General features: G+C 42.5%; 1 protein-coding gene and 1 long non-coding RNA gene across 3 annotated transcripts; one reads left to right on the top strand and one right to left on the bottom strand.

The window, feature by feature from the left end:
- Positions 1–370: 370 nt before the first annotated feature.
- On the bottom strand, positions 371–26,582 carry dnm2 (dynamin 2). Of its 2 annotated transcripts, XM_022752321.1 has the most exons (21): positions 26,137–26,582; positions 20,017–20,090; positions 19,632–19,781; positions 18,391–18,594; positions 18,126–18,224; positions 17,889–18,049; positions 17,650–17,792; positions 16,985–17,120; positions 16,798–16,865; positions 15,956–16,094; positions 13,875–13,961; positions 12,309–12,379; positions 10,956–11,007; positions 9,942–9,953; positions 7,340–7,450; positions 5,363–5,472; positions 5,114–5,225; positions 4,810–4,974; positions 3,755–3,978; positions 3,196–3,459; positions 371–2,867 (listed from the first exon to the last, which is right to left on the bottom strand). In XM_022752321.1, the coding sequence occupies exons 1-21, from the start codon at positions 26,295–26,297 to the stop codon at positions 2,795–2,797; spliced, it is 2,616 nt and encodes an 871-aa protein (XP_022608042.1). In that variant the 5' UTR covers positions 26,298–26,582; the 3' UTR covers positions 371–2,794. The 2 variants fall into 2 exon arrangements, with proteins under 2 accessions (XP_022608042.1, XP_022608043.1); XM_022752322.1 differs by lacking the exon at positions 9,942–9,953.
- LOC111226988 lies at positions 6,324–7,451 on the top strand. Its single transcript, XR_002665324.1, has 3 exons — positions 6,324–6,516; positions 7,032–7,252; positions 7,359–7,451. It is a non-coding gene; the product is annotated as an uncharacterized LOC111226988 (long non-coding RNA).

Genomic DNA, 26,582 nt, shown 5'->3' with positions numbered 1-26,582 from the left:
TGAATTCTTTGCAGTGAAAATGTTGATTGAATCAACCCATGGACAGCCACAAGTCTACTACTACTACGACGACAAAGTGTTCATTCTTAAGTTCATCACTTTACATATGTCGAAAGTGCATGTGCTGAGCAACAGTAACCATTGTATAAGTATAAGCAATGCCTCTCTGCAGCGGGCTGCCTGACAGTAGAGGGTTGCCATGGGAACAGGTAGTGGTTTATGTCAGTCTGTATTGGTTTTAGATGTAGAGAGAGAGAGAGGCAAGTGAGGAGAGGAAACCCAGGAGGGGCTCGACTTCATCAGGGGGAGGGGGAGAGACAGAGAGAGAGAGAGGATCACACAGGACACAAGGAGACACCAACCACCAGAGCCAGTCCCTTTATTGTACACAACACCTCTTTATTTACTCTCCTTTCTAAATTAGTTCATTTTGTTTATTCAAATCAATTAAATGCTACAGAGGCACTTGACAAGGGTTTGCAAAACAAAAGAAAAGAGATTTTTGCAGGTTGATTCCCAACCCCTTCCACCAGATCCAAACAGGGGAGGGAAAGAGGAAGGAGGCAGGGTACAACCTAATGAATTACAGGGCATTTACAGTTGGGGCTTCTCAAGGGCAGGCTGAAGTGACAGGTACAGGCGATTTGGCCAATAAGAACTTACATATTGAAATGAAATATTATATTTTGTCTGGAAGCTTTAATGTGAATTCTATTTAATACAAAGATTTAGATTAATTTTTTTCTGTCTGGCGCTGTCACTGAAAGCCACACCTTATGAGAAATGCAGGGAAAGAAAAAGCACATTCTGTCTCAAGAGTCTGTGGTTTGGGATTTTTGAATTTTCTACTTCTTTTGTCTTGTCATGTTGGCTCATTAAGTTCCTATCCTCTGTGGTGAGAAAGGCGAAAAGTCGAGACAGCTTCTCAAGACAGGATGTGCATTCATACACCACAACTCCCACCACCCGCTCACCATTTCTACTGATCAAACCAAAACTTGAAAACATCCAAGTAACCCAACGTCACTCCCCGCCTGACCAGTTTTCCCCTGAACACCTAAAAATATTCCAGAAAAATTGGTTTTAAATGGTCAAAAGAGCAATCAAAAGATATTATCAAATAATCACAGCTGTGTATGTTCAGCCCCAAGTGCCCTCCCAACATACACCACATTTACACAGCTAATCCCTGTAGCAGAACCCCAATTAACAGTCCAGTAGAAGCTGGGGGGCATATAGTTATACAGAGGTGATACAACTGCAGCCAAAAACATTTAAAGAAATAACAAATGCCCAGGTTATAAATAATGCATCAGGAGATGACCAATCTCTTTTTCCCTACATCCAAAGCTAATGAAACGACAGTGTTAGTGCTTCCTTTAATCACACCTAAAGTTGGATTTTAACATGTTGGGCTTTGATTATAATTCCATGTTTTTGTTGTCACCCCTGTGATTAAATGAAATACAAGTGCTAATTCCCCGGTATAGGCCAGCTATATACAATGATATTTTTAAAGGCATGGAAGCAGAACTGATAGCAATAATAAATGTCCTGGACAACTGAGCCCAGAAAGAGATGTGCCAACTCCTCAATGCTTAATACCATCTTTATTCTCTACATCACAGATCCGTCCTAATCTACACACCCCACTGCTTCGCTGAGTTTTATCCTCTCTGAGAGGAAAATGTACTGTGTGCTGTGTTCTATATGAATCAGCTAATCCAGGAATGAACAAAGTCTACCCGAAGGCTGAAGGCCTCATTGGGGTTCAACTGAGACTAAAGGGATTCAAATTCAAGGCTTTAACAACTTGGAATTAGTGGAGAGAAAGCTTCCCGCAAAGTGCAGACAGCCTTCAGTCTGTCTCTCTCTCCCTCTCCTGGGTTTTCGTGCAAAGTGTTCTGGTAACGGACTACAACATCCCCGTTATGAGTGGCTTGTTGTAAGGCTAGATGGGTAACAAGTGCTAGGATTATAATGGTCAATCTGGCTGACATCTTTCTTCATCTCATTGTGGAAGGATATTTTACAGAGGGGGGAACTGAAGCTACTCTCTCAGTCTCATACAACCCTGCCCTGTGTCTTTTTATGCTTTGTTTTTTGCTGAGATTAGGATTTCATTTTTAAAGCTACATTTGTGACGGTCATTAAAAAGGACAAAGTCACTCAAATAAAATATCACAAGGGGGAAAAAATGTAATTGACACCACCAAAATAACAACAGTGATAATAAGCTATTGTTTTTCAGTATGAAATCAGTTAGGAAATGAAAACCAAGTAAAACATTATCAACAGGTTAAGTGTGTATATTACACAGTGATCTACACTTGGGCGTCTGGGCCAATCTAAAAAGGTGGAGGGAGGGGAGAGGAAAGCCAGCCTGTAACAGTTATTAAGTTATTTAATGGGCTTCTGGCAAGAACTTGTCAGAGGAAATAAACCAGTTATTACAATTAAGAAAAAAAAGCTCTTGGACTGAATTCGATACATCGTCTCCTACTGATAGAAGCTAATGCACCCTCTGATCAGCTGGGTTTTATTTTGTATTACACATTTCCACAGCAGTCAAATGTAATATTCAAGTGGTTAAGGGCTTTCTTTCATTCATGTGCACTGATAAAGAGGGTATTAGCAGCTTATTAACATTGCTTGAATAGACATTAATACAGCTGAACGGTGCACATTATGCACCGCTATCAGTCAGCCCCTCCCCTCAAGCCCCCGCCCTACAGTGTGCAGATACACACACCCACACACAAACACACACACATTGGTGGGCTTTGCCACAGGTCTAGTCTAGCAGGGAGGGCTCAGCAGGGCGGATAATGGTGGGCCGGTGAGAAGGAGCGCCGGGGGGTCTTCGGCTGCAACGGGGAGAGAAGATATAGAACAAGGAGTGAGACGTGCTCACAAAGAGAAACTAAAACAACCCGACGGAGGGAAAATAGGGAAGTTGGGGACAGAGGGAGAGTGGCAGAGAGAGAACTAAGAGTGAGAGGACAATGAATGCAAAGAAATGATACTGAATGTAGAGATAGGAGAACTGGTGAGTGTGAGAAATAACAAACAATGCCTGTGACTCTTGAAAGACAGAGGATGATGAGATGTTAGTGACAAAACGTTACTAATGCAATAAAACTACAGTAAAAACACATAAAACAATGGTTATCACATCATAAAAGAAAGTCGTACCTGGGTACACCGGGTGGGACACGGGCTGGCCGGGAGGGGATCTGTGGGGGTGCACTGAAGGGATCCTGGCTGCTGTTGTAGGCGTTGATGGGTTGGCCTGGGCGAGAGGGGATTGGTGGTGCACCAAAGGCGGGAGAGGGGTTGAGCGGAACTCCAAAGGCGGGGGAAGGGTTCATGGGTGGTCCTGGTGTTGCGCCCCGAACAGTAGGCGGACGGCTGGGAGGCGGGCCTGTTGACGGAGGCGGCCTACGCTGAGGGGTTGGGCTGAGAGGAGAATATGCAAAAATGAAACTGACATTGTGACAATCACAGAAAAGGTCTCATTTATTCTCATTTTATCTGTGCCCACTCTGGGAAGACTCAGGAGTTGTTTGTTGCTCTATTTTTTCTTTTTTTTTTTTAAATTCAGGTAGGCACACTACTACTAGGTGAAAAATATGTCTATTTCTCACTGTTTTTAATTTCATATGAAAAGTCTGCTCACTGTCTGAAATTGGATATGTCTTTATATTCAGTACTTTCCTGCTGTTACGTCTAAAATGCCCGTTACCCCTCTCACCTGGCTTCTTGGATCCAGGTGTCATTTACAGGCGGGGGTACAGGGGTGGAGATGGTGTTGGCGCTGATGTCACCTATAATGTGCAGCGCCTCCTTGAGTGCATGATACATGCGCAACATTTCGTCTCTACGCTGGGCCTGGTCAGCTGACTCCTCCATGAGGCTGTTCTGATCCCCAGATGAGTAGAGGTAGGCCAGCAGCTCCGAGTGGATGAAATCCTTCGCCTGAATGGAAGTTTAGATTATTAAAAATAAAAAGGTGGTGGCAATTTACTTCAATTAACACAGAGAATTTTTAGACGTGGAGCAGCACTAGCCAGAAATGAAATGATCACAAGCTAGAGATGGGTAAGGGGGGGGCGCTACTTAACCCCAAGAGAAAGAATAGTTTATAGATTGGAGAGACAATCGAAGAAATATTGGTTGAGACAGTGTGTGTGTGTGTGTGTGTGTGTGTGTGTGTGTGTGTGTGTGTGTGTGTGTGTGTGTGTAGCTGTAAGACATCAAGTGAGCTCACTGGAATAATAAAACATAATAAATGGACAGTGGCCAAGGCTCTGTGAGCATGCATCATAAACTCTGTTAATTAGTGTCTTCAAGTTTATGACCTTGTGTTAACATGAAATATACGACCGACACCGCTACAAAAATGTACAGGAAAACTAAACACTATTCTTCACAGCTCTATGGTGCAATGACATTTAGACCTAATTACAGAGCAGTTAATTTGAGCTTAGTTCAGTCCACTGGTTTATCAGGTACCCTGAGTGTTTTTCTGAGTAATATAGGAATGTAGGGTGCTACATTTGCTGGAATACAGCTCCGTGAAGTATTACAATATTAACTCTTTCGGTCAAGCAAAGCACTGCAAAATTGGGATGTTCACATTTTCAGTGTCAAGGTAGAGATCCAGCAGGCAGCAGAGCACACAGGCTTCATTGTGAGAGGATAAACCGTGTTAAGGTAATGGACTCAGATGAACTCTTTCACTTTAAGTCTGTTTCAGAACCCGCAGAAACTCTGTTAATGGCTTGTGTCTCGTTGCTACGGACTCACACTGTTGATCATGAGATGCATGATGGTCTTGGGCACAAGGTCTCTGATGGATTTGTTGATGATGCCGATGTACGAATCCACCAAGTTGCGGATGGTTTCCACCTGACGCTCCAACTGGGGGTCCATAGAGAATGTATCTGCAGGAGCAGCCTCTTCATTCTCTGTCTGATGACAATGACACACACAGGCATCAAAAATGTAGCATAAATATACTCATACATACATCTTTGTAGTTGTTGCAATTAACGAGGCAATATTAACCAATTCATGGCTTTTAATGAAACACAAAGTAGCACCCACATACCTGGTCCTTCTCCGGATAAACCCCTGCCCTGAGGAAGGATGCTTTCCAGCTGTCCACATCCTCTTGAGAATCACACGCCAGTTCTATTTGGCGAAGGTCCTTGTACACGTTCCTGCAAAGATAAACAATAGAGAACACAAACACGTGTGAGTGTGTAGGCTAACCCAGTAGACAAGGATATTCATGCACAAAAAAGCAGAAAGATAAGGTCGTTGTGCATTCAGACTGGTTGAAAAACATAACTCTGACCTTTGTTCTGTGTTAAAGATTGCAAAGATGTGCTTTGTGGACATAAATCCTTTCTCCACATCTCTAATCTTCAGGTTATCCAAAGGCAGCATATACTTCTTTTCTTTTTCCTATCAAGAGACACACAGAAGAAATGTTTATTTACAGCTGACGCATAAAAAAAAAAAAAACCCACTGAAACCTGAAACATGTAGAGAAGCTTTATCTTCACAGAGTGAGTTTATATTATAGTAATGGAGAAGAAAACAGAGGACAGCAGTTTTGACACTTCTCCACCAATGAGTAGATACAATGGAATTCATTTCCTCTGTGTGGACGACCACCAAGCTGGTGAGATGGAGAAATATATGATGACGGAGAGGAGGAGGAGGAGGAGGAGGAGGAGGAGAGGAAGAAGAGGAGGAGCATGAGGGATGTCTGGGGGGGATGGGGTGCCAGCTTTCACTGTTAAGCAGAGACATCTGGAAGCATTTATGTCCGCACTAACACAGAGCGGCGCAGGCCCAACAGTTACATCACTCACAGTTCCACACAATCCCCTGCCCCCCACCACATGCGCACGCACACACACACGCACGCGTGCACACACACACACGCGTGCGCGCACACACACACACACACACACACACAGGGCCAAATACTTAACGGCACGTGCAAAGACAAACAAACATACATGAGCCTGAACGAACTGAAGAAACACGTATCATGAGATTTGGGTGTGTGCATAAACACGCACTCATATAGACATAGACAACCACTAAAAGATACAAGAAGACTCATGTGGACAAGCGCCTACACACATGCACTCTTGCGCACACACACACACACGCACACACGCACAATATCACACCCCCCCTCCGGCCCCCGTAACCCAGTACGATTTCCTGCAAATTCCAAAGTCAGATCCCGGCTGGAACATTTCAGCCCGCCTGCCACGTCAGTTTGCCTCCACCATCCTCCCTCTCTCGTTCTTTCTTTCTCTTTGCTTTTTCCGACCGCTGTAAAAATTTACCATTTCCAGTTAGCGTTTGGGCACACTGAGGCCACTGGACTGGAGTTCATCTTTGGCAGTGGTTTGTGGTGCTATCTTTTAGTGGTCTTTTTATTTCGCAGAGGAATGGCTCTGATTGAGGCCTTGGGAAGAAGATCAAGCGGTGAGTAAGGACATTACAATGCTATTAATGCTTCTTATGCAGTTATCATCATTGGAGGTAAATGTTCAATTTAGTTAAATCAGTCTTTATAATTTTGCCTAAAATGAAATTATCAGTGAAACCGGATCATTTGATTTTAGATCACGTAAACTTTATCCATCACTGCATGTCTTTTGTACTGAATGTTACTCTCCATGTCCTCGAATAGAACCATTAAAAAGTCTATAATAAAAACAAGCAGCTAAGTTTGCTGATTGTACTGTAGTTATTTAGTAAAGGGGGAATACAGTTCAACCATGTCTAGATTTAATTACCTGAATGATTTGAAAGTAATCTCATAAAGGTTATATTTTTCATGTTAAGCTTTATATGTTTAATAAGATAAAAAGTCTTGCAGTTTTAAAAGTATTTGCCTTAATATAGCAGCCGTTTCCATGTACATGGCTTTTTTCATATGTGCAGTTGTTTCACTGAGGTAATGTTTGCTCTCTCTGTCCTCTGTACTACTGTCCTAGGGTAGCGACCTGCAGCTGCAATGACCTCAGGGTCCTTCCTCCTATCTGAGTCCTAACCCCCCCGCCTGCCCAGTGTTCAGACTACCTGTTCATCAGGCTACAGCTGAACAGTAGTCTGCACATTGGTTAGGCTGGGCTGGGACGCACACACCTCAAAACTACAGTGGCTGATGGCACCAAACCTCCACTTGGGATAGTTCATCCCAGCGGTGCCAAAGACAGTATGTTCATCTTTATGCATTCCTGTGGTGCTGTGTCATCTATCTTAGTCCAGTGAAATGCAGCATTGGAACAGAAACTCGTCTCACCTCCTCATCTTTGTACCAGGACAGGGACTCAGCAGTCAGGACAAACCAGTACTCCTTGGAGCCTCCCTTCATGATGCTGATGTTGATGGTTAGCCAGCCTTTCCTAATCACCTGCACAGGGGGGAGACCGTGTGGAAGAAAGAGAAGGGTGGTAGGGAGAGAGGGGTACCAGGAGGATGGAGGAAAACAGCTTTATCAATCAGGTTTACGCACTGGTGACATGAGGGCCCCATTAAGTGTTGCACCATTAATACTGCGGTGTGACTGACACTAATTAAATCTTACCTGCTTACCTGCTAAGTCACTTTGAATTTGGTTGTTTTTCTTTTATCCTTTTTATCTTAAGATTAAACATTTTTACATCTCAGTCGAACATTACTTAAAAATGCACTACAACACAGAAGCATGGATTAACGGTGAAACTTAATGAGTAAAAAGCACGGAGTGACCATAGAACAGTCATACAAGTACACAGTATGTGTGTTAAATTGCTAAATGTGTGCAGAAGCATCAGAAGGTTTCAATGAAAACACTGAAGATTCTTTTTCACTAAACAGAAAAGAATCTTAAAACCAACAAACAGGACCAGATGGTGTCCAGACCATGCAAGCCCCAACACAGAGTCTGAGACAAAGGTCGGCGGTGGTATGTTAGTGTCAGTGGGTCAGTAAAAGCTAACCTATGTTAATGGGGTTATTAAGTTAAGCATACGCGGGTATACACGAGAGGGGTTAAATACCTGGATGAGTAAAAGATGGGGAGAAGTGACTGTTAAAGACAGGGGTAAAGGAGGAGAAAAGAAGTGCAATCAAAGAGAATAAATGCGGAGGCTAGTAGTCTGATAGAGTTAGCAGGGTTCATGGAGGGACAGAAAACTACACAGCAAAGTGAGAATTTGAAGTGGAGAGTTGGAGAGGGAGGAAATACATCAGTCTGAGGCCGGGTTGAGTGAATCACTCTAAAGAAAATAAGCCATGCATTTTAGAGGAGCCCTATTCACAACTGTCTCTCCATTTTTTTTTTTTTTTTTTTTTTTTTCGAATAGACGCTCAGGCATTTCAAGTACAATAGGGGGAACTATCTGTGAGAAGTGTGCTCTTGTGCTAATGAAAGCTAAGTAGAAATGTCAATTTCAAAGCCTGCTTTAGACCTCTCTCGTGAACTCCCTCTCCATCCAGCAGAGGACTGGAGTGAGTTATGGAGAAAAAAAAAAGGTTCATTAGTTCAAAAGTGCCAACATAAACATGGGAGAGGAGGCAAGCGCATAGAAGCTAAACTGGTAGTTTGCCTTGGCGAGGAAATAACTTTAAAGTTTTCAGAAACAAGGAGTTTCAAATCCCCTATATTCAAGTCAGTTGGAATTATTATAACCAAGTTGACATTAAGAAAGAGGAAATGACATGAGTTTTACAGATTAGATGCTTATGTGATGCTTTTTCTGTCACTGCCAGTGTAAGACAACTGTGATATAATGTTCAATCTGTTTCTGTAAATGTAAGTGATGCTGTGGTTAATTAAAGTTGTTAGATTACATCTGAGATTAACTCCATGGTTTCAAATTGTTGAAATGAAAATGATCTGAATGAAAGGTGTCAATTTAACTTTGCCTTGATAGTCAGTGAGTTACAATTAAAATAAATGACACTAACAAAGAATTTTGATTTAAACAATGAAATACATCCCAAAGCCATGGACCAGTCACCATATTAAATGATAAGAAATTTTGATCAGCTCTGAGTACAAGAATATCAATTAGAGACTTGGAGACAGTGATTTTTTGTAACAAAGAGAAGTTGGATATGAACTTAGTACTTCCAAAGGAAAAGTATTTCAACATGCATTTAATCTAAAGAGAAAAAAGAAACACTACAAATTAAAAGAAAAATTTAAGGAATCATAAAATTATGCGTTTTGTGTGTTTTTTTGATTTGATCGCTCCCCACTCCCTCCCCATTTTCTCCCCAGTGACATTTAGGATGATTCTCACAAGGCAAACTTTCGAGTCACCATGCATGAGGCAGCAGCAGAGGTATAAAACCAGAGACAAGTCAGAACTGATGCCGTCCACAGTTGGTGGTGGGTGGAAGATTTGCCTGTATCTCTCTGTGGTTTTCTCATGGAGAACAAATAGCAGTTCTACAAAAGAATCTTTATATGTCATTTTACATATTTTATGGGGTAAAAAAGTAAAATGTTAGTAGCAACACAGATGTACAATTGAAGACAATTACTGTCGTATTAAAATGAAACCAAGGATTACGAGACCAAATGTGTCAGGTGTTACTGTGAAGACAGTCCAAATTACTGGTAACTGCTTGCTAGAATTGTAATTGATATCACTTTGATCAGTCTGGAGACTCTACCTTCTCCTCGTGGACCTCTCCCAGTGCGCCAAGCTGCAGGGGGGTAGAAGATCTTATTATGGTGAAGGATATCGACTCCTTTACTTGCAGGAGTCAAATGTTTATCCTGTTTACTCACAGCAGTCTCTTTTCCACCCTAACCATATTGGCTGACCTGTGTGTGATGGCCTCAGTTCTTCTGCATGGCCTACCACTGCTGCCCCCTGGCAGGGTGTGGTTTAAATCTGTGGGGTACTTACCAGAATCTCACCCTGCAGTAATAGGAAGGGTAGGGGGAATTAAAGCAAAGGGGGGCAGTATAAAATCATAGCCAACAGAGATGAGAAAGCAAGCAAGCAAAGATGAGGGACAGATGAGAAGTAGGAGGAGGGGGACAGGAACAGGGTGACAGGTGGAAGGTTGGAAAGAAAGAACAGGTTGGAAAAAAAGGGGGCGAAATTGTAAGAATGAAAGGTTTGAGGGAGGAAAAACAGTAGGAAGCAGGAAATCCATGAGACAACCAGAGAAAATACAGATGAAGAGCAGCAGAAAAGAGAAAGACAAAGACAAAGAGAGGTAGAGAGGGAGGGAGAGAGACAGACAGACAGACAGAGCAAGAGAGTTACATGCAATTAGAATTACTTCAAGTATACCACAATTTGGTTATGTCATATTTGTAGCTCAGTCGATAGGTGCGATGTCCATGCACATTCTGAATTTCAATACAAAAGATGCTTGTGAGTTAATGGGTAGGCAACAAAACAATCAACACAACTCTGTGATTAATTGTTGCTTTGCTGTAGAACAACATGCCTGGGTCACATGCAAACGGCAATTAATAACAGCCATGGAAACAAACGCTCGTTTCAGAGAAGCAGGGAAGCAGGGTCTTCTTTAAGTTCACTAAGGTAACTCTCCCCTCACTGAGACTGCAATCTCAAAAAAGCCGATTAGCAGTATTATAATCGTTTTTCAAGATCTAACAAATGCACAATGAAACTCAACAAACTTTGTTTAAATGTGAGTCTGGATAAAACAGAAAAGGAGAAATACCATCTTCACAACATTGACTGGGTAAAATCAGTAGTCAAAATAATGTACAGGGGATTTGTTATTATATTATTAACCATTAGATAGGTCAGGATAGATTAAAGGCTGTGGGCTAAATAATTGCCAGAGTCAGTTTTATTCACATGGTTGATTAATAGGCAAGTTAAGGGAGGCATCGGTCAGGGGAGATTAAATCTGGGATTGAGCTGAGTGATGAAACGTACCTGGTTGGGTATGGCCCTCTTTTTGTTAGCAGCAGTGTTCCTCTGCTGGGCGCTGTTCACACAGAGATGGACAGAAAGATAATAAATATTGATGACACCACACCAAAACAACCTGTTTGAAAAATTCACACTTAATATTCATGTGGCACTTCCGTCTCAATAATATTCTGATTATTTTCAACATGTTTTACAGCCTTTAGTCTTTTATGTAAATCACCTGTCTGGTTTAAACAAGTGCAAATTCAAGATTTTGTATGCTATAATTGTTATTATTATATTACTGTATTACTACACACGTAGTGTGAAGGTGAAGAGGTGAGAGTGAATCTTGACAATAAAAGCTGTCTCTCACAAACATACTGTGCACACAACCCTATATCGTTTCTTTCAGCCCACCTGTTGTTGCCGTACCCTGGGGGGCTACCATCATCCAGCCTTCTGTAGTCAAGACTGAAAGTGATGTCATGAGAACTGTTACCTCCGACACATTACAGCAATCCACTTGCCATGCAGAGGCTCGGCATAAACCCTCACACACGCACACACGGCAGTTTGCGTTATTACTTAGTCAATGGGACGACCCACACAAGTGGGGGGGGGCTCCACCCAACTACATGCTACTATAACCACTACACTAGGGACTACATGAATTAAACCACGAACTCTAAACCGCTTAGAGATATAGCACAAAAAAACCCCAAAAAAACAGTGAGTGCTTTGCAGTGTGCAAATGAATTTCCACCAGCAGCTACTAGTAAATGCAGCGACACATTAGCACCGTGGATCTTGTGGTGTGCAAGCTGGTTACTGTCCACTGGTACAGTAAACATTCTTTCTAGTGGCAGCCGAACAGCCTGTAGTAGACGGGAAGTTTATCAGTTTATCTATTGAGCAATCAGCCATGCTTGATTGACTTTGTTTGTAGGGGGAAGTGATATTGCTGCATGCATGGGGGGAGAGGTAGGCAAATAATGATTATTGTAGTGTCTAACTCCCCTGCAGGGAGATGCTCATGCTCTGATGTGGCTGGATCACTAACTGGCATGCTACATCACACTGATGCACCTCAGCTTACATGTGGCTAATTATAAGCAACACTTTGATTCAGTGGCAGTGAAGTGGCGGGGGTTCTGTCAAGTTTTTGAAACAGCAGCTGGGTTCCACATGTACTGATGGCTGAGAGTTACAGGATTACCAAGCCTTTCTTTTGTAAAATCTACAGAATCACAAGTGCACCTCTGACAACAGGCAACATGTTGTTAATCAGGAACACAATGCCTGTGCCGAGACTGAGGTTGCCAGCAACAAGCTGTAAGTTGGCCTAGAAAAGGTGAGGAGAGGAGGGGTACATACTTAGCAAAGCCTATGAAGTCCTCATGGTTGGTGTTGATGTAGGACAGCTCAATGTCAATCAGCAGCAGAACCTTAATTAGAGGCAGAAAATCATGATTAGGATGGAGAGGTCTCAATTAAACACCGCTTACAGACAGTCTCATTTCTGATATTTCACACTTGTGAAACGAAAGTAACCATGACAGATAACGTCAAAAATCATATTTAAAAATAGCTTGACTAATTACTTTCCACTATCTTCTATATCATCAGCGCTGCAAATTGCAACTGTGGTGGAGCTGAGAGTACGTTTTTACTCAAGTTTCAGTTCATTTAACCTGCTTCACTTCCTGCCTGGTAGAGCAGTTACCAAACCTAACACTCTCATTAGTCTTGGTTTGTGTTGACTAAATGCTTCTCCACCCCAACGAGAGTGAGGTTCTGAAATGAACACATAACACATTTTGGAAGATGATTAATTCCTCTTCTTGTCACGTCTTGAAGTCATTGAGTGACCTTAATTTTATAGCTGCAAACTGTTGTCTGTCATTTACTGTACCTATCAGAAGATTTTGCGGTGTTGATGGTGTTGCTGACATTGTCAACTTATCCAGAAACAAACTGAGTAAATCATAGAATAACTATTTTCCTATCATGACCCAGAATTGTGCTTAGCTGTGATGTTATAACAATGACTAAACACAGAACAGGCCGATAACAATCTGTTCAAAACAACTTCTTTTGTTTCAACTCATCTCATCATACTATGCAGAACTGAGGCCTCATTATGGACTTTTTCAATAACATATAGGGCTTTATTTAATTTTCTCAAGCTTGCAGAATTTTAGGAAGTTTTGAGATCTACAAAAAAAAATCTTGGATGATACATACAATAGGAAGCAAAAGCAAGAAATAAAGGCTTATCAATACATGACATGATGCTGTAAAATTAAACAAAAGTTCATCCAATAATATATTTTACAGCTTATAATGTACAATTTATGCTTGATTTGTGGGCTTAAGAGTCTGCAAACATTCACACAATTGAAGAAAAATATTTAATATTTTGTTTATGCTCTGCTGGTAAGCTAGCGTGCTGAAATGATACCATTACTGGTAAAGAATTGCAAGAGGACTGTCCAGCTCTGTCCAACAATGGCTTTATGAGGTTTTACCGTTCTCCATTTCATAAATGCTAAAGCAAAGCTTATCTGATGCTTGGAAGGATCACACCATGCACATGTTTTTTGTCCTAATGTTGCAGATGGAGGATCAGCATATGAGACTGACAATCCCAGATGACACATTATTAAATATCAACGATAGATGTTCAGGTGACAGTTGCCAACTTCACCTAATGTTGCATCTTGTCATATTCTCCTTCCCCACTTGAACGATAACTTGGGAGGGCGAGCTCTATCCCGTCATCGTCTCCACATCATATAGGAGTGGAGCTACATATGAATTGAAGACAGTAGCTCCTACTTATTTTCTCTGCATATGAAAAACATTAACATGAAAGGTTGACCTGTGTTCACTCAGCGTGCAGAGCCACTGGTCTTTATAATCAACATCCTAGCAACTCACCTGGTCCTTGGTCTTCCCTTCTCTTTCTCTGACGTGGGTGGTGACAATCCTCTCAGTTTCCTCTCTCAGTCTGGGGTAAGAATTGAGCTGAAAAGCAACACAAAACACAGCTGCAGCACTGAACGCAGAAACGCACACGCACACACACTTACATATGAGCTTGAGCTTAGTAAGACTTATCAATAAGTATCAGAGAGAAACAGGTGTGAGAAGTGAGAATAAGTAAAGGACAAAGAAAAGGGAAAGAGATAGTCAAGTGACATTTCAGTGTCACACATAACAACTACAAACCAGCACGCACACACATCAGACTTTAAATACACAGTGATTGCTCTACAAGGGAGTAAGCCATTTACCATCAGCCAGGGATGACTTCATGAAAAAAGAATCAATGTGGTAGAGCTGCAAGTTTGTCGTTGTTTTTAGAATATCAAAAGAGGAACTGATTATATTTTAAATAAACTGAGGAATGACTAACTTTGAAGAAATGTCGAAACATTTACAACTGTCACCTGTAGCTGATGGTAGAGCTTTAGTAGTATTTCAGATTAGTGAAGACTGGATGAGAAGGGAAAAGTGACAGAATGAGGTGAGTCAGAGGTAAACCTGAGAGACAAAGGGGAAGAATGGCTGGAATACGGAGTCGATGTTGAATCATTTCATGGTGTGCAGCGCTTTTCTCTGTCCACAAGATGGCAGTGGAGCACCGTTGCTATGGAAACACTTCATTCAAGCAGCTACTGCATCCACAGAGCCCACTAATAGTTCTATAAGTATCGTCTCACCCGCCCATCACATCACTCCCTTTCCGTCCGGTTAATAAGATAAGTGAATGTGAGTCTGCCGTGTGGGTCAGTGAGGGAGTGTAGCCGGGCTTTGCTCCGCCGAGACTGACAGACCAGGCGGGGTTTTGGGCAAGGATAGAGGGAGGATGCATTGTGGAGGTGGGAAAAAAACAAACATTTTAATGAGCTGATTCTGGGGTCAAACATCATGTGGGGGCTGGCTGGTGGAAATTTTAAGTTGTGCTTAAAATTTCAGATGTGATTTCTAAGTTGATGCTCAATCTGAATGGTATGGAGACTTCCAGAAGTGGGAAGGGAGTAGGGATGGGACAATACACACATTTGAGTCACTGGCGATGGATGGTGTAGTGACAATGGGGATTGGGGCTGATTTCACTGGGGTGACCATTGTATTGGGATGACAGATACATATTTAGAGAGAAAAGGAAGCCCTTGTCTTTTCATGCTATCATCCCAACAGGTGTGTCCCTGGTTACCTTAACAGCACACTTCATGACGAGTGCGGTGAGTTCGCACACCACAAGGTCCACACATTTGAGGCTGGGCTCTTTGAGTTTGAGGATCTGCTTTTTGACTATCGCCTCGAAAGCCAGGTCAGGGGTGAAGAGCCCCGTTCTGAAGGGTCATGGGGTCAGATTGCATTTGGTTGTGGTTGCAGAGAGAGGAGGAGACAGACATTAAGAAAAGAAGAGAAAGAGGACAGGCAGGAAGGAGAAAGAGAAGAAATAAAAAAGAGAAAAAGTCCTTGTTCAGTTAGTCATTTATAGTTGCTGACAGAAAAATCAAGCAGTGGGGAGGGACAAGCCACAGGTTTTTCACATCCTCATCCCTGACTAGCCAGTTCCTCTAAAGCTAGGTCAATATGGTAGAAACTGAAGTCACCTCCAACTCGAGGCCAAATTACATTTTACAGCTCCTGTTTTACTGGCTGTGTGTACTGAGCTGTGAGACCTGCAGCTTGTCCAGGAGAGACCAGAGATGCTCAGACAGGTCGAGTCCCTGAAACATCTCATATCCACGACGACACGCCACCCGTCACAACACTCCACAACACGACAGCGCTGCCTGCACACAGGGCACACGGGGCTGGGATGGGCTGAGGGCGAACCGCACAGAATGTTCTCTTTCTTTAAATGCAAGAACTAAACTGATGAGTAGAGATGTTAATGGGAACCTGGCAGCTAATACTCTGTGTCAGAATACCCTCTGCCACACCCATGGTTGCCCCTGCCCTATGTCTCGGCTGGGTCGGGAGATGCTGGACACCTGCAGTACCTTGTTGGTGCACTGCCTGACTGTGTTGATGAGCTCCTGAATGACCAGATCGATACATTTGAGACAGGGCGTTTTCAGCTTAACGATCTGCTTTTTCACGATGGCCTCAAACGCCAGGTCTGGAGTGAACAGCCCCGTTCTGAGGATTCACAGAGAGACAGAGGCACAGTGGCAGACAGATGGGACAGTTAACACACATGTAGGCCAAAAAAAAAAAAAAAAAACATGAATAGACGATGATTGGGTTCACAAAAAGACAAACCGGTGACTGAAGAGATTTGAGGTTATGGACAAAGGGAAAGAAACAGATAATCAACACACTGACGGCCACAATATGGGGATTAAAGATAAAGCGCCAGAGATGGCCAGGTGTAAATGTAATTAAGCACACAGCCACAAAGGAGATATGACAGACAGAGGAGTATCAATGAGGAACACACAAGAACAAAAACCCGGTGGACAAAGATACATGTAACACAAAACCTCGTAATAATTGAATGCTTGAGCAGACAGAAACAGAAAAGGAGTGGGTGGTGTTGCAGTGAGGAGATAAGGGGATCGGAAGAACAATGAAGGGAAGTAGCAGAGAGAAAAATATTGACATACAGCAGAAAACACTTTGTGAATACACCACACTGAACTGATACTTTTAGTTTGTGATTGTAAGGCTCGATTATAAATACTTGAATTATAGTAGAATAAAAGCTTTGATGGAGGGAGAAAGGCAAAGCATGCTGGTACAGGAGTATCTCATGTAAAGACTGAATACAGAGGTCCACTGAGCTCTGTGGGTGTCTGTTTTTCTGAAGTCGGGTAGGTTTTTCCGTCTCTACTCCACTTGCCTGACACCATGGACGTTCTTGATCGCGTGACTGATTTCTCGCCTTAGCTCCTTCTCATCAAACACAATCTGGGTGACAGGGGGAGAAGATGCATATGATAATTGATGATGATAACAGATCTAGCAACTGTTTAATCTTTGGGAATACTCCTACAGCCAAAACACTTTGCTCTTCATGACACACTAACCTTGACCAGTTCAAAGGGAAAGCGTTCATGGAAGAGGCGGTTGATCTTGGCGCCACCTGAAAGCTCGTTGGTGTCCACCTGGTCCCCGGAGCCCTCAATGCACTTCTCAAAGTCCACACCAAACTGCTGCACCATCCTGATAAGGATGAAGCACAAAAGACATGACAGCCAGTGTGAATAATCTCCTTGCAGCTACAGCAAGAGCTATCCTGGAAACGACAGTGATGCTACAGCATCAGTAAAATGTTTATTTCAGGTCATCGCATGATAGTTACTGATCTTATCTTGGCGGTTTTCCCTTTACTCTGAAACACAATGAGTGATATGTGAGAAGTTTCACCTCAGTTAACCTCAATACAAAAATGCATTTAAGCTTCATTAGTAACTAAAAGCAAAGCCATTAATGTTAATATTACCTCTACACACAAAATGAATACTATTACTTTAAGGAAAGTGATATACTTCACAGTCAACAGCATAAAATCATTAAACAATATTCTATACTGCTAAGACTGAGAGTCCTGACTTGCAAATCTCAGGCACAGTTGCCCTGTGCATTGGGCATCCAGTATGTCTGTCACATGTGCGTCAACCACCAGCTATCAACTGTAAATACTATATGTATGCTGCATCTTTTATGAGGAGGGATTTTCAGATACACTCACTGCAACAAAGCCTTGGTCTTGCGTGTCGGGTCATCTGGACGGAAGTTCTTGTACTCCTCCACCTCCTTCTCCAGGGAGAGGAGCTGACTCTGCAGCTTACTGCGCAGACCAGGCAGGGTGTCTCTGATGTGGTTGGTCAATTGCTAAAGACAGACAAAGGACTGTTAAAGACATGGCAGGGAGGGGGGGTTATATTTTACAATTGAAAATTAAACAAAAATAGAGAGGTGATAGCAGACCTGGTTGAGTGTCTTTTGTAGATGTGGCGTGCCCATACGCTCCGCCATATGTCTGTAGGCAGGGTGGGACAGGAAGAACTTCCTCTCTGCGGCCAATGCAGCACGAATGTCCTTCTTCCCATCAATGTCTTTCTGACTGCGGTTCACCACACCGATGTAGCCTGCACACAGAGACACAGTCACTCAGCGGTAAAGCCTGTAAGTGCGTCTTTGTGTGGGTGTGTGCGTGATCCTCACCTCTACGCAGTGGCAACAGTTTATTTTCAAGGATGTCCTTTGCATCCGTTCCTTCATCCATCAGGTCCAATTTTGTTATAACACCAATGGTACGCATACCTGCATAAAATTATAAACAGTAACTCCATCACTTCAAACACCTCGCATCATCTTTTGTTTCCTACTACATGTATTACAGAAGAATACAGACAGAGAGGACAGCTAAAGAGATTCAGCATTGAATCTGCTCTCTGACCCACAAACTACTAGAAAGCTGCACAGGTACCCTGTGGGTCCACCTCCTTGGCGATCTTCAGAGCGTCTGAGTTGGCCAGGTCAGTGTTGGCAGGGGTGACGGCCAGGATCAGACAACTCTCCTTAGTGATGAATTGCATCAGCATGTCCCTGATCTGTTGCTCGATGTCATGGGGCTGGTCTCCGACAGCAACCTTAGTCATTCCCGGGAGGTCGATCAGGGTCAGGTTGAGCACTAAACCACATGGACAAAAGTCATAAAAATGAGAAATGAAACCACGAAAGCATTTTCTACACATCTAAACAATATATCATTACTCATTCAGGTAATGTGTTTCCATTTTTCCCCCAGAGAAAGCTATTTATTGCCTTTTTAATTTGACACATCATTTACTTGATACAGCATTTGAATGGAATGGAAACTAAGGTAGTAATGTGATGTGAGACCAATAAATGCTTGATTAATCAAGAGCATTCTCAATGAAAGGGCAATCACTGTGTTAAGAAAAAGCAGCCTCTTCATAGTGTTGTTCATATGTTCTTTTACATAGCAAGCTAAAGTTAAATACAGTCCTGTGCTTTGTGTCAACTTCATTTTCCCTCCTATTAAAACACCAACAGATATCTACCCTATCACCCTCAATGTAACATGTTAATGCCGTCTGTGATGGGAAGGGAAGCTTTCATCTTGTTTACAAAGATATTTTTGCTGTTGTAAAACTGGGTCTAATTTTACCCCATCAAATAGTCAACATCCTTATTACTTACAAGTGTTAAATCTACTGAAAGAAACAAATATGAAAATGTCAAAATTTGACTGTGAATTCCCAATGACGGCTCCAATAAGGAGATGAATAGATGTTTGTGACAGTCATTCAGTGAACATCACAATACTGACTTTTAGCTTTTACTAAAAACAACACTGGTCCAAACCACAACAAAAGGCTCTCATTTTGTAAACAGCTCTGTCGCTCTGTTTGGGCTATACAGATAAAATTGCGGTAGAAGTATGATGATAACAATATACACAATTAGATTTTCTTGAAATTCGATAGGGAAATTGTTTATGGATAAAATAGACAAAATGACCAAAGGTGGAGTTATGAATCTAAGACATTAGAGGAATACATATGATAAACAGTGAATCTCTGATGGTTGACAAATCTATATCGTCTCATGATAAATATGGTTATACAACATGAAAAATGACGTAGAGGCCAAGGAGAACAAAGTGATTATGTAAAGGTGTTTTACAATAAGACTGTCTATTACCGTGTGGGGAGTAGACTCTCAGGTTAATTGGGACGGGAGAGATGCCTTTGTTGGAGCCTGTTATCCTGTCTGTCTCCGCCTCAATTTCCGCCCGCACTTCATCAAAATCCACAAACTTCTTCCCCTTGCAATGCAGGAATTCAGCATATTCTACACAAACAGGGACAAGATGAAGCACAGGAAGGGAGGGTAGAGGGAGAGAAAAGGACAAAGGGGAAGAAATAGCAGGGAAGAGAGAGAAAAAAGAGAATATTAAATTAAAGAGATGAAGGCAGCAAATAGCAGACAGGGTGCGTAGCTTGAGGCACTGTGACAGAGAGGCCATATACAGGGCAGTGATGAAAGGAGACAGGGATGTGGCTGTGCACAGGACAGGCACACTCACCTGCTTTATTGTTGACCAGCTGCAAAATGAGAGGTCTGCGGGTAACAATGCCTGATCCACGTGGAAGAAAGTCCCTAAGTAAGAGAGACAGACAGAGGAGGAGGGAGAAAATCAAACAACGGGATTGTTGGGAGTAAAAAGGGGGGATATGTCAGGTAAAACACGGGGAGTTCAGTGCAAAGAAAACAACAGAAAGATAGAGAGACAGAAAAAAGAGAAAGAGACAGGGAGAATGTTCAATTATTCATTACATTTAATGTCCATTTCCTCGCAGCGTGCCCTCTAGTTAATTGATGGGCACAGGGGAATTTCACGCCCCCAACTTGTTTCATAACAAATCAAATGTGGCAAAGTCATTTTCTCTCACCATTAGAGCTATAAAGATCAATTCATACACTCCCACTCTTGGTGTTATGGGGAAAATCCCTAAAATATAATTCACAGATGTTACATCTACCTCATTCTACACCTCAGTTGACTTTTAATTCATGAATTTGAACAAATCTCTTCTCATGTTCAAACAGACTGTGATGATAATGTTATCCAAGGACAAATCCTAGAGCTGCTGCTCCACAGACAATGAATAATGGAACAACTACTAGCACACTGACAGCACCCGTGGTGATTTCACTAGGATATAAATACATTTTTTGACGGCCTACATTCAGTCGACACTCATTTTGATATAATAGCTCAAACAAAAGCTACAGGATCACAGACTCAAAATGTCACTTCATGTCATTGTCAGTCTTGATGAAAAGATCTCAGATTGGGGAGGAGGAAAAGCACAATATAAATTTGTTTCAGGGTGGACTTAATGATGCTGTAATGTGGTGTTTTTCAATAGATGAACTTGTTCTGTGCTTAACAATTAAGGTGCTCAATTTACTGCCTATGTAAAGGACAGGTGAGGCCAATGGCTTCAGCTGCCACTTTTAGCTTTTGTGTGAACCTAGGCTGTGTCAATACCAGAGATATCCATGCCATCCATACCCATGATAACGGCTTAACCACAATAGAATCAGGCCTGACACTTGTCACTGCTTTGCTATGTGGACATTCTCACCCACAAACATGAATAATGCTTAGTAATTGCACAAGGTGATGCGTTGCCCAAAACAGGAAATGACAGTAAACAAACAATGGAAAATGCTATTGGTGCAATAGAGCATTATTGAGACACTAGCCTACAGGAAATCTCACAATTGGCTTGTGTGTTGCTTTGAAGGTGACATGGTACCTGAGGAATTTTTCACCACATGCTCAAAAGTTGCTTAGTCAGCCCTCAGACCAGGCTCCTCCACCCAGTCTTTTGCACTCCCCTCCCATTCGGGTGGGCCCCTCTGCTGCTCTGCAAACATGCTACATCTGGTGGTAATCACCAGCCCTAGTCCTGGAACAATCTTAGCAGGGATGAGCATGTCACTAACCCACATTCTCCTTTTCTTCCCTGCTGCCAGACCTACAGGCCTGAGGGGACTATGTTGGTGCTCAGTCGGCCTGCTGACTTCAGACTGGAAGCAATATGTCAGCCACAGGACAGGAGAAAGGAGAGGAGCTGCTATATAACATACTGCCAGCTATTCCTAGGTTGTAGTCCTGTGGTGAAACAGTGCGGAACATTCTGGATGTTCCTTGCATCAGCAAAAATCCACAGGTCTGTGGTTCAGTGCTGGTGCTGTGTCATGCACATAATGTGGAGCATGCAGGCATTTGTTCACAGGGGCGACAGTATAGAAAGCCCTGGATGAGAAATGGGAGCATGGGAGCGAGGGACATAAAACACAAAGCCACTATAGGCTGAGGGAAAGGACAGACAAATTAGACTGGATGTGGAGAATGGTGGTAAGATGCTCAGAGCAATGACCTCTTCAAGACACTGCTAATGTATTGATGCATCTCTCCAGTTATAGGTGACTCACTGGGTTTCCAGCAATCAAATGCCATCTCACTGGCTCAACAAGTGGTCACTGGTCAGATACACAGCAATAAAATATAGTGCCAATAAAGGTTACGTGAAAACACATACAAAGAAATTGTTAAAAAAGAAAGTACTTTTGCAGAGACACAACGCAGGGACAGAATTGAAACAGTCAGTCCTAATACACAGAATTGGATAAACAGCAGTGGCATATTGAAAGGAAGCAAGAGGCCAGGATTCCATTATTGATGCCCTGTAAATGATAGACGAGGCTGAGCAGATTGTGTATCATTTCATGCATTATGGATGGCCAAGCAAAGAGCATCAGTCTGTGAGCCTCCCTCCATCTAAGACAAGAGAAAGCAAAAGCAAAGGAGAGTAGAGCAGGGGGAGAACAAGAGAGCCAACGCCCCTCCCCCTACCTGCCTGCCCAACAGCCTCCATCTATTACAAACTGGCAGAACAACTCTGAGGAGCCATACCCCACAGCTGATCCTCCTTTTCATCTAGTCTACAGAGGCCTGGCAGGGGTTTTCAAACATGGACACCAGTGTGTGAAACTCTGGGGTCATAGTATGCTCTCACTGGAGGGTATAGTACACAAAAACGTGTTTGTGGTTTTGTGGGACATATCCTGTGGGTCTGTGGTGCGGCAACGAACATATAATTATGGCTACCCACATTCCCGCACCTAAGTCTGTCACTGTGGGTACCAAGAGGCATCACTAGACAGCAAAGCCTCTTCAAGCACTTCCAAAATCCAGCTGCTTAGTAGAAAATCCCTTTGCTTTCTGCCACTCAGCTGTTTGTACTTCTTCCTCACAGGGATGTCCACAGTGCTGCATGCACATATCCAGACCTGCAGACATTTCTGTTTAAATTCCTTTATATATCCATGCTGCCATCATGGAGTAAGTCTGCTGCTACAGAGTGAGGCTGTCACATTTAATTCATGGTCAAGGATAAACTTTTCATCTATCTATCTATCTATCTAGTACAGCTTTAAAATTACGACAACTGTTCCACACACTCCTGGTCTTTCTGTACTTTACTTGCAACAGATCTGATAACAACCTCCGCCCTGGCCAGCTTGCAGTGCTAGATATGACGTCTCTCTTCTGGGACAAAGACTTCAGTTAATCATGATCCAAAACGTGTGTTAAACCATAGACAAGTCAGTAAAATAACACTGAAGAGTAAAGCTGAATGTAAATCAGCATTTAAGTTTACTAATTTCAAGTTCTTGCCACTAGCAGCAATAATTTTCATCATCTTTTAACCTTTTATGAATCTGATTTTACATTATTTTGGTGTCAAACACTCTGACTTAATGCTTGTTCACATAATATACAGACAATTTTAGTGTATATAATGTATTTGGTATATGTTCAATGTGTCAGCAAAACCTAAGGTCCCTTAGTGGGTTGGCTTGATGCAAATCTAAACAAGGCAACAACACATAACACACCCACACCCTACCAAAAGACAGAACATTCACAAATATATGAGGCCATTGAGCCAGAGTGATTTGATTAGCTTCTCTCCAGCAAAGTATGCAGACCAGGCAACCAACGTGTTCTGGTCTCCAGTAACAAATATGGAGGGAACGGCGGCCCAAATCACATCAACAAGATGGGTCACACAGAACAGGGGCAATCTAAAACCCGCCTGACATGGGTGGGATGAAAATCTGAATTGTGTCAACTGTGAGACAGTAACTACACAGCAAATACAGTCTTCCCCTAATTTCCCCTTTCACTCCATAGCAGATATACAGATTATAATGGCCGACAATTTGCCAGTGAAAGAGAGTGAAGCAGTACGTTAAGTCACTTGGCACCCATCAGATCATGACATCAGCATGGAATTCAGGCGGGAGACAGAAAAGGAGGAGCATTTACGCTCTGTGAATCATACAGTCTATGACCTGAAGTGCGTCTCTTCCCAGCACTAACTCACTTTGTGTCTATTGTCATTGGTGCCACAAAAAGGGAAAGAGGGATTATTTTCATGCCTGGGGACACAGAGATGAAGCCAGCCTTTCACACACAACTACTGCTCACCAAGGAAAAAAAACTCAGCCACTTGGGAAACTGCAGAGCAACTTTTACTGACTTTAATAGTGGCTCAGTGCTCATGGTTAAAGTCTGTTGTCACAACAGAGAATTTGAAAATCAATTATCCTACAACACTTAACACTCATAGTTTTGTGTAATAAATTACATGGTAAAGGGTTTAGGTATTGGCTGCTCCTGAGCTCAAACAAACCCTTAGATCAACAATGAGTCAGCTTAACATGAACACGCCTGTTGCTATAGCAAAGTGCAGAAACTCCCATGCCCTTCCAGATTAAAGTAAGACTCGACCTTGTAGTTACGAGTTTGACTTCTACTGTTCCACCTTGTCAGCCCTAAAGTTCACCTGCACAGCAACAAGCATACAGATTAGCTGCTGTACTTTTTTATTGTGTGAAAAAGCCATGGTAAACATCAAAATGTACCACTCACATGTTCATAAAAGGATGAGCATGCACATGTTTAATCATGCCACAGCATATCAGTAAAGTGCATGTGTAATTTTTGAGCAAATGGATGTATGTCCTGTCAACTGGCAGAAAGTGGAAGGCCAGCACAGGCAGTGAAACTGAGGTCATCATGAAATGTTTCATGGTAATTACATCTGATGTGTGTCAAGTGTTCTCACATTGCAAAACCCCACTGATCTGAATTAATGTGCACTGAGTGGCAGTCTAATCTTCATGTGTGTTCTTGCCTGAGAGCAGTTATGACATGCTCTCGCCAATGTGTTTATAACCAAAGGCCTGTCTGCATGCCATCTTAATAGCCAATGCACTTCCTCTTCTCTGTCAGCTGGCCTGCGTGTATGTGTGTGATTGTTCGATCCCTATGTGGGTTGGGTTACACATACACACTGAGAGTCTCGATGGAAACCTGCTAAACAAGCTGCTTTAGAGCAAGCTTGGTTTGTTTCTTTATCTGCAGGGTGCTCTCATTCACTGCTGATGTGGGGGAAGACAACAGGACCAGCCTGTTGAGGACAACAGGACCAGCCTGTCTAGAAGCACTGTCGCTGAACCTTCACATCACAAAAAATGGAGAAATGCCAACCCCATTTCCTTGATTTCTACAAAAACAGTAACAAGAAGGCAAAAGAGGAAGATGGTAAAGGAAGTTGTGTCTGCTAAAGATGTGAGCTTGCATTGCTTGTCTGAATTTTTACAAGACACTGTGCTTTGAACTCAAATGTGGTGCATTATATAAACCCTTCTTGAGATAAAGTCAGCTGCAAAAATCCACGTCTCTAAGGAAAGGAGGTGACTCTCTCTACCCTACTAGCCCTCCAAATAACATATTTGTGCTCCCACATCAGACAGAATAAGCATGCTAATCAAACAACAAACTCTCATGTGACCCAACAAAACTCAAATCAACAGCTGCGAGCTGCAGACCAGGTAACATTTACTGGTGAATGCAAATCCTGTAGGACTTTCTGGGTGTGGCCTGTAAATATAAACAGCACCATATGAAAAAGGTTTCATTTAGAACTAAGGCCAAAAACTTGGATAGCAAAATAAGATAATCTGCACTATGTTTACTGAGAATAACATGCCACGATGTGAATTTACAGACACAAACCTTGATTTATGTCATTTTTATAAAGATCTTGGTTTGTCATGTTCAAAATGATAGGATATAAAGAGGGAGACTGTGACAACAGATATTTACTCACAGTTGAAAAAGGCATTAATATTGTGCAAAGTATTGGCAATGATCACAGAGACAATCCAAGAGCAAAGTGCATTTACTAATATCTTACTTTTATACCCATCATTGTTTGAAGATTGTCTTAAGTCCTGAGTGCACAGAACTTCATATATATCCATTTATATTAAGCTCCTAGGCTGGCCCACTGGTTAGCCACGTACAGGGCGAAATCTACGTCAAGTTGTTGAACCTGCAGCCACTCCACACTATCAAGCTTTACGACAAGTGCGTAAAATATTATTGACGTTACGTCCTGGTAGAGTAACTAACGTTAGTTTAGCCTTACGACAAATGGCATTTCCACACATATCTTACCTGCTGAACAGTCAAAAACATAGTTTGAGAATGCTACACCAGACAAACTATGTGATAATTGCAAAGCTTAACTTCATTAGCGTGACCATACTCACTTACCTGCCAACAAAATTTTCCAAGACTGAGCTTTTTCCAGCGCTCTGTCCACCGACCACAGCGATCTGAGGCAGGTCTAAATTGCAACTCTGGCCAATGGAGCTGAAAGCGTCTTGAAGCTTGTTGATAAGGGGAATCAGGTCTTCCATGCCCCGGTTCCCCATGGCTTCGTTAGCTCAGAGAGCCCCCTCAACACAACGCAGACCAGAGGCTAACGCTAGCCGCGCTATCTAGCTAGGTAACGTTAGCTTAGCAGCAAGGTGCTCTCGGGTTACTCTGCTGAGTTCCGCCGCTTCAAACAGCTCGGGCTTGTACTCCCTCTTGAACACTCAAGCTGTTACCGGTAATTCAACTCACACTAATAACATTTCGTATTCTCTTAAGCACAATTACTAAATACTCAATCAGTCGAGACGGACGGAAAACTCGCAAAACAAAACTTCCTCTAC

The sequence above is a fragment of the Seriola dumerili genome, unplaced genomic scaffold, assembly GCF_002260705.1.
Source record: "Seriola dumerili isolate Sdu_G_001 unplaced genomic scaffold, Sdu_1.0 BDQW01000169.1, whole genome shotgun sequence".
NCBI lineage: Eukaryota > Metazoa > Chordata > Actinopteri > Carangiformes > Carangidae > Seriola > Seriola dumerili.
Note: the sequence above shows the minus strand (reverse complement) of the source record. Positions and strands in the feature narration are given on the sequence as shown.

Excerpts from the sequence above, each read along its gene's own strand:
- dnm2 (XM_022752321.1), bottom strand. The coding sequence starts at position 26,297 with ATGGGGAACCGGGGCATGGAAGACCTGATTCCCCTTATCAACAAGCTT. Across the intron at positions 16,095-16,797 it reads AAGAACGTCCATGGTGTCAG|AACGGGGCTGTTCACTCCAG; the intron begins GCAAGTGGAGTA and ends GTGAATCCTCAG. Across the intron at positions 11,008-12,308 it reads GACTTCATAGGCTTTGCTAA|CGCCCAGCAGAGGAACACTG; the intron begins GTATGTACCCCT and ends CTGTGTGAACAG.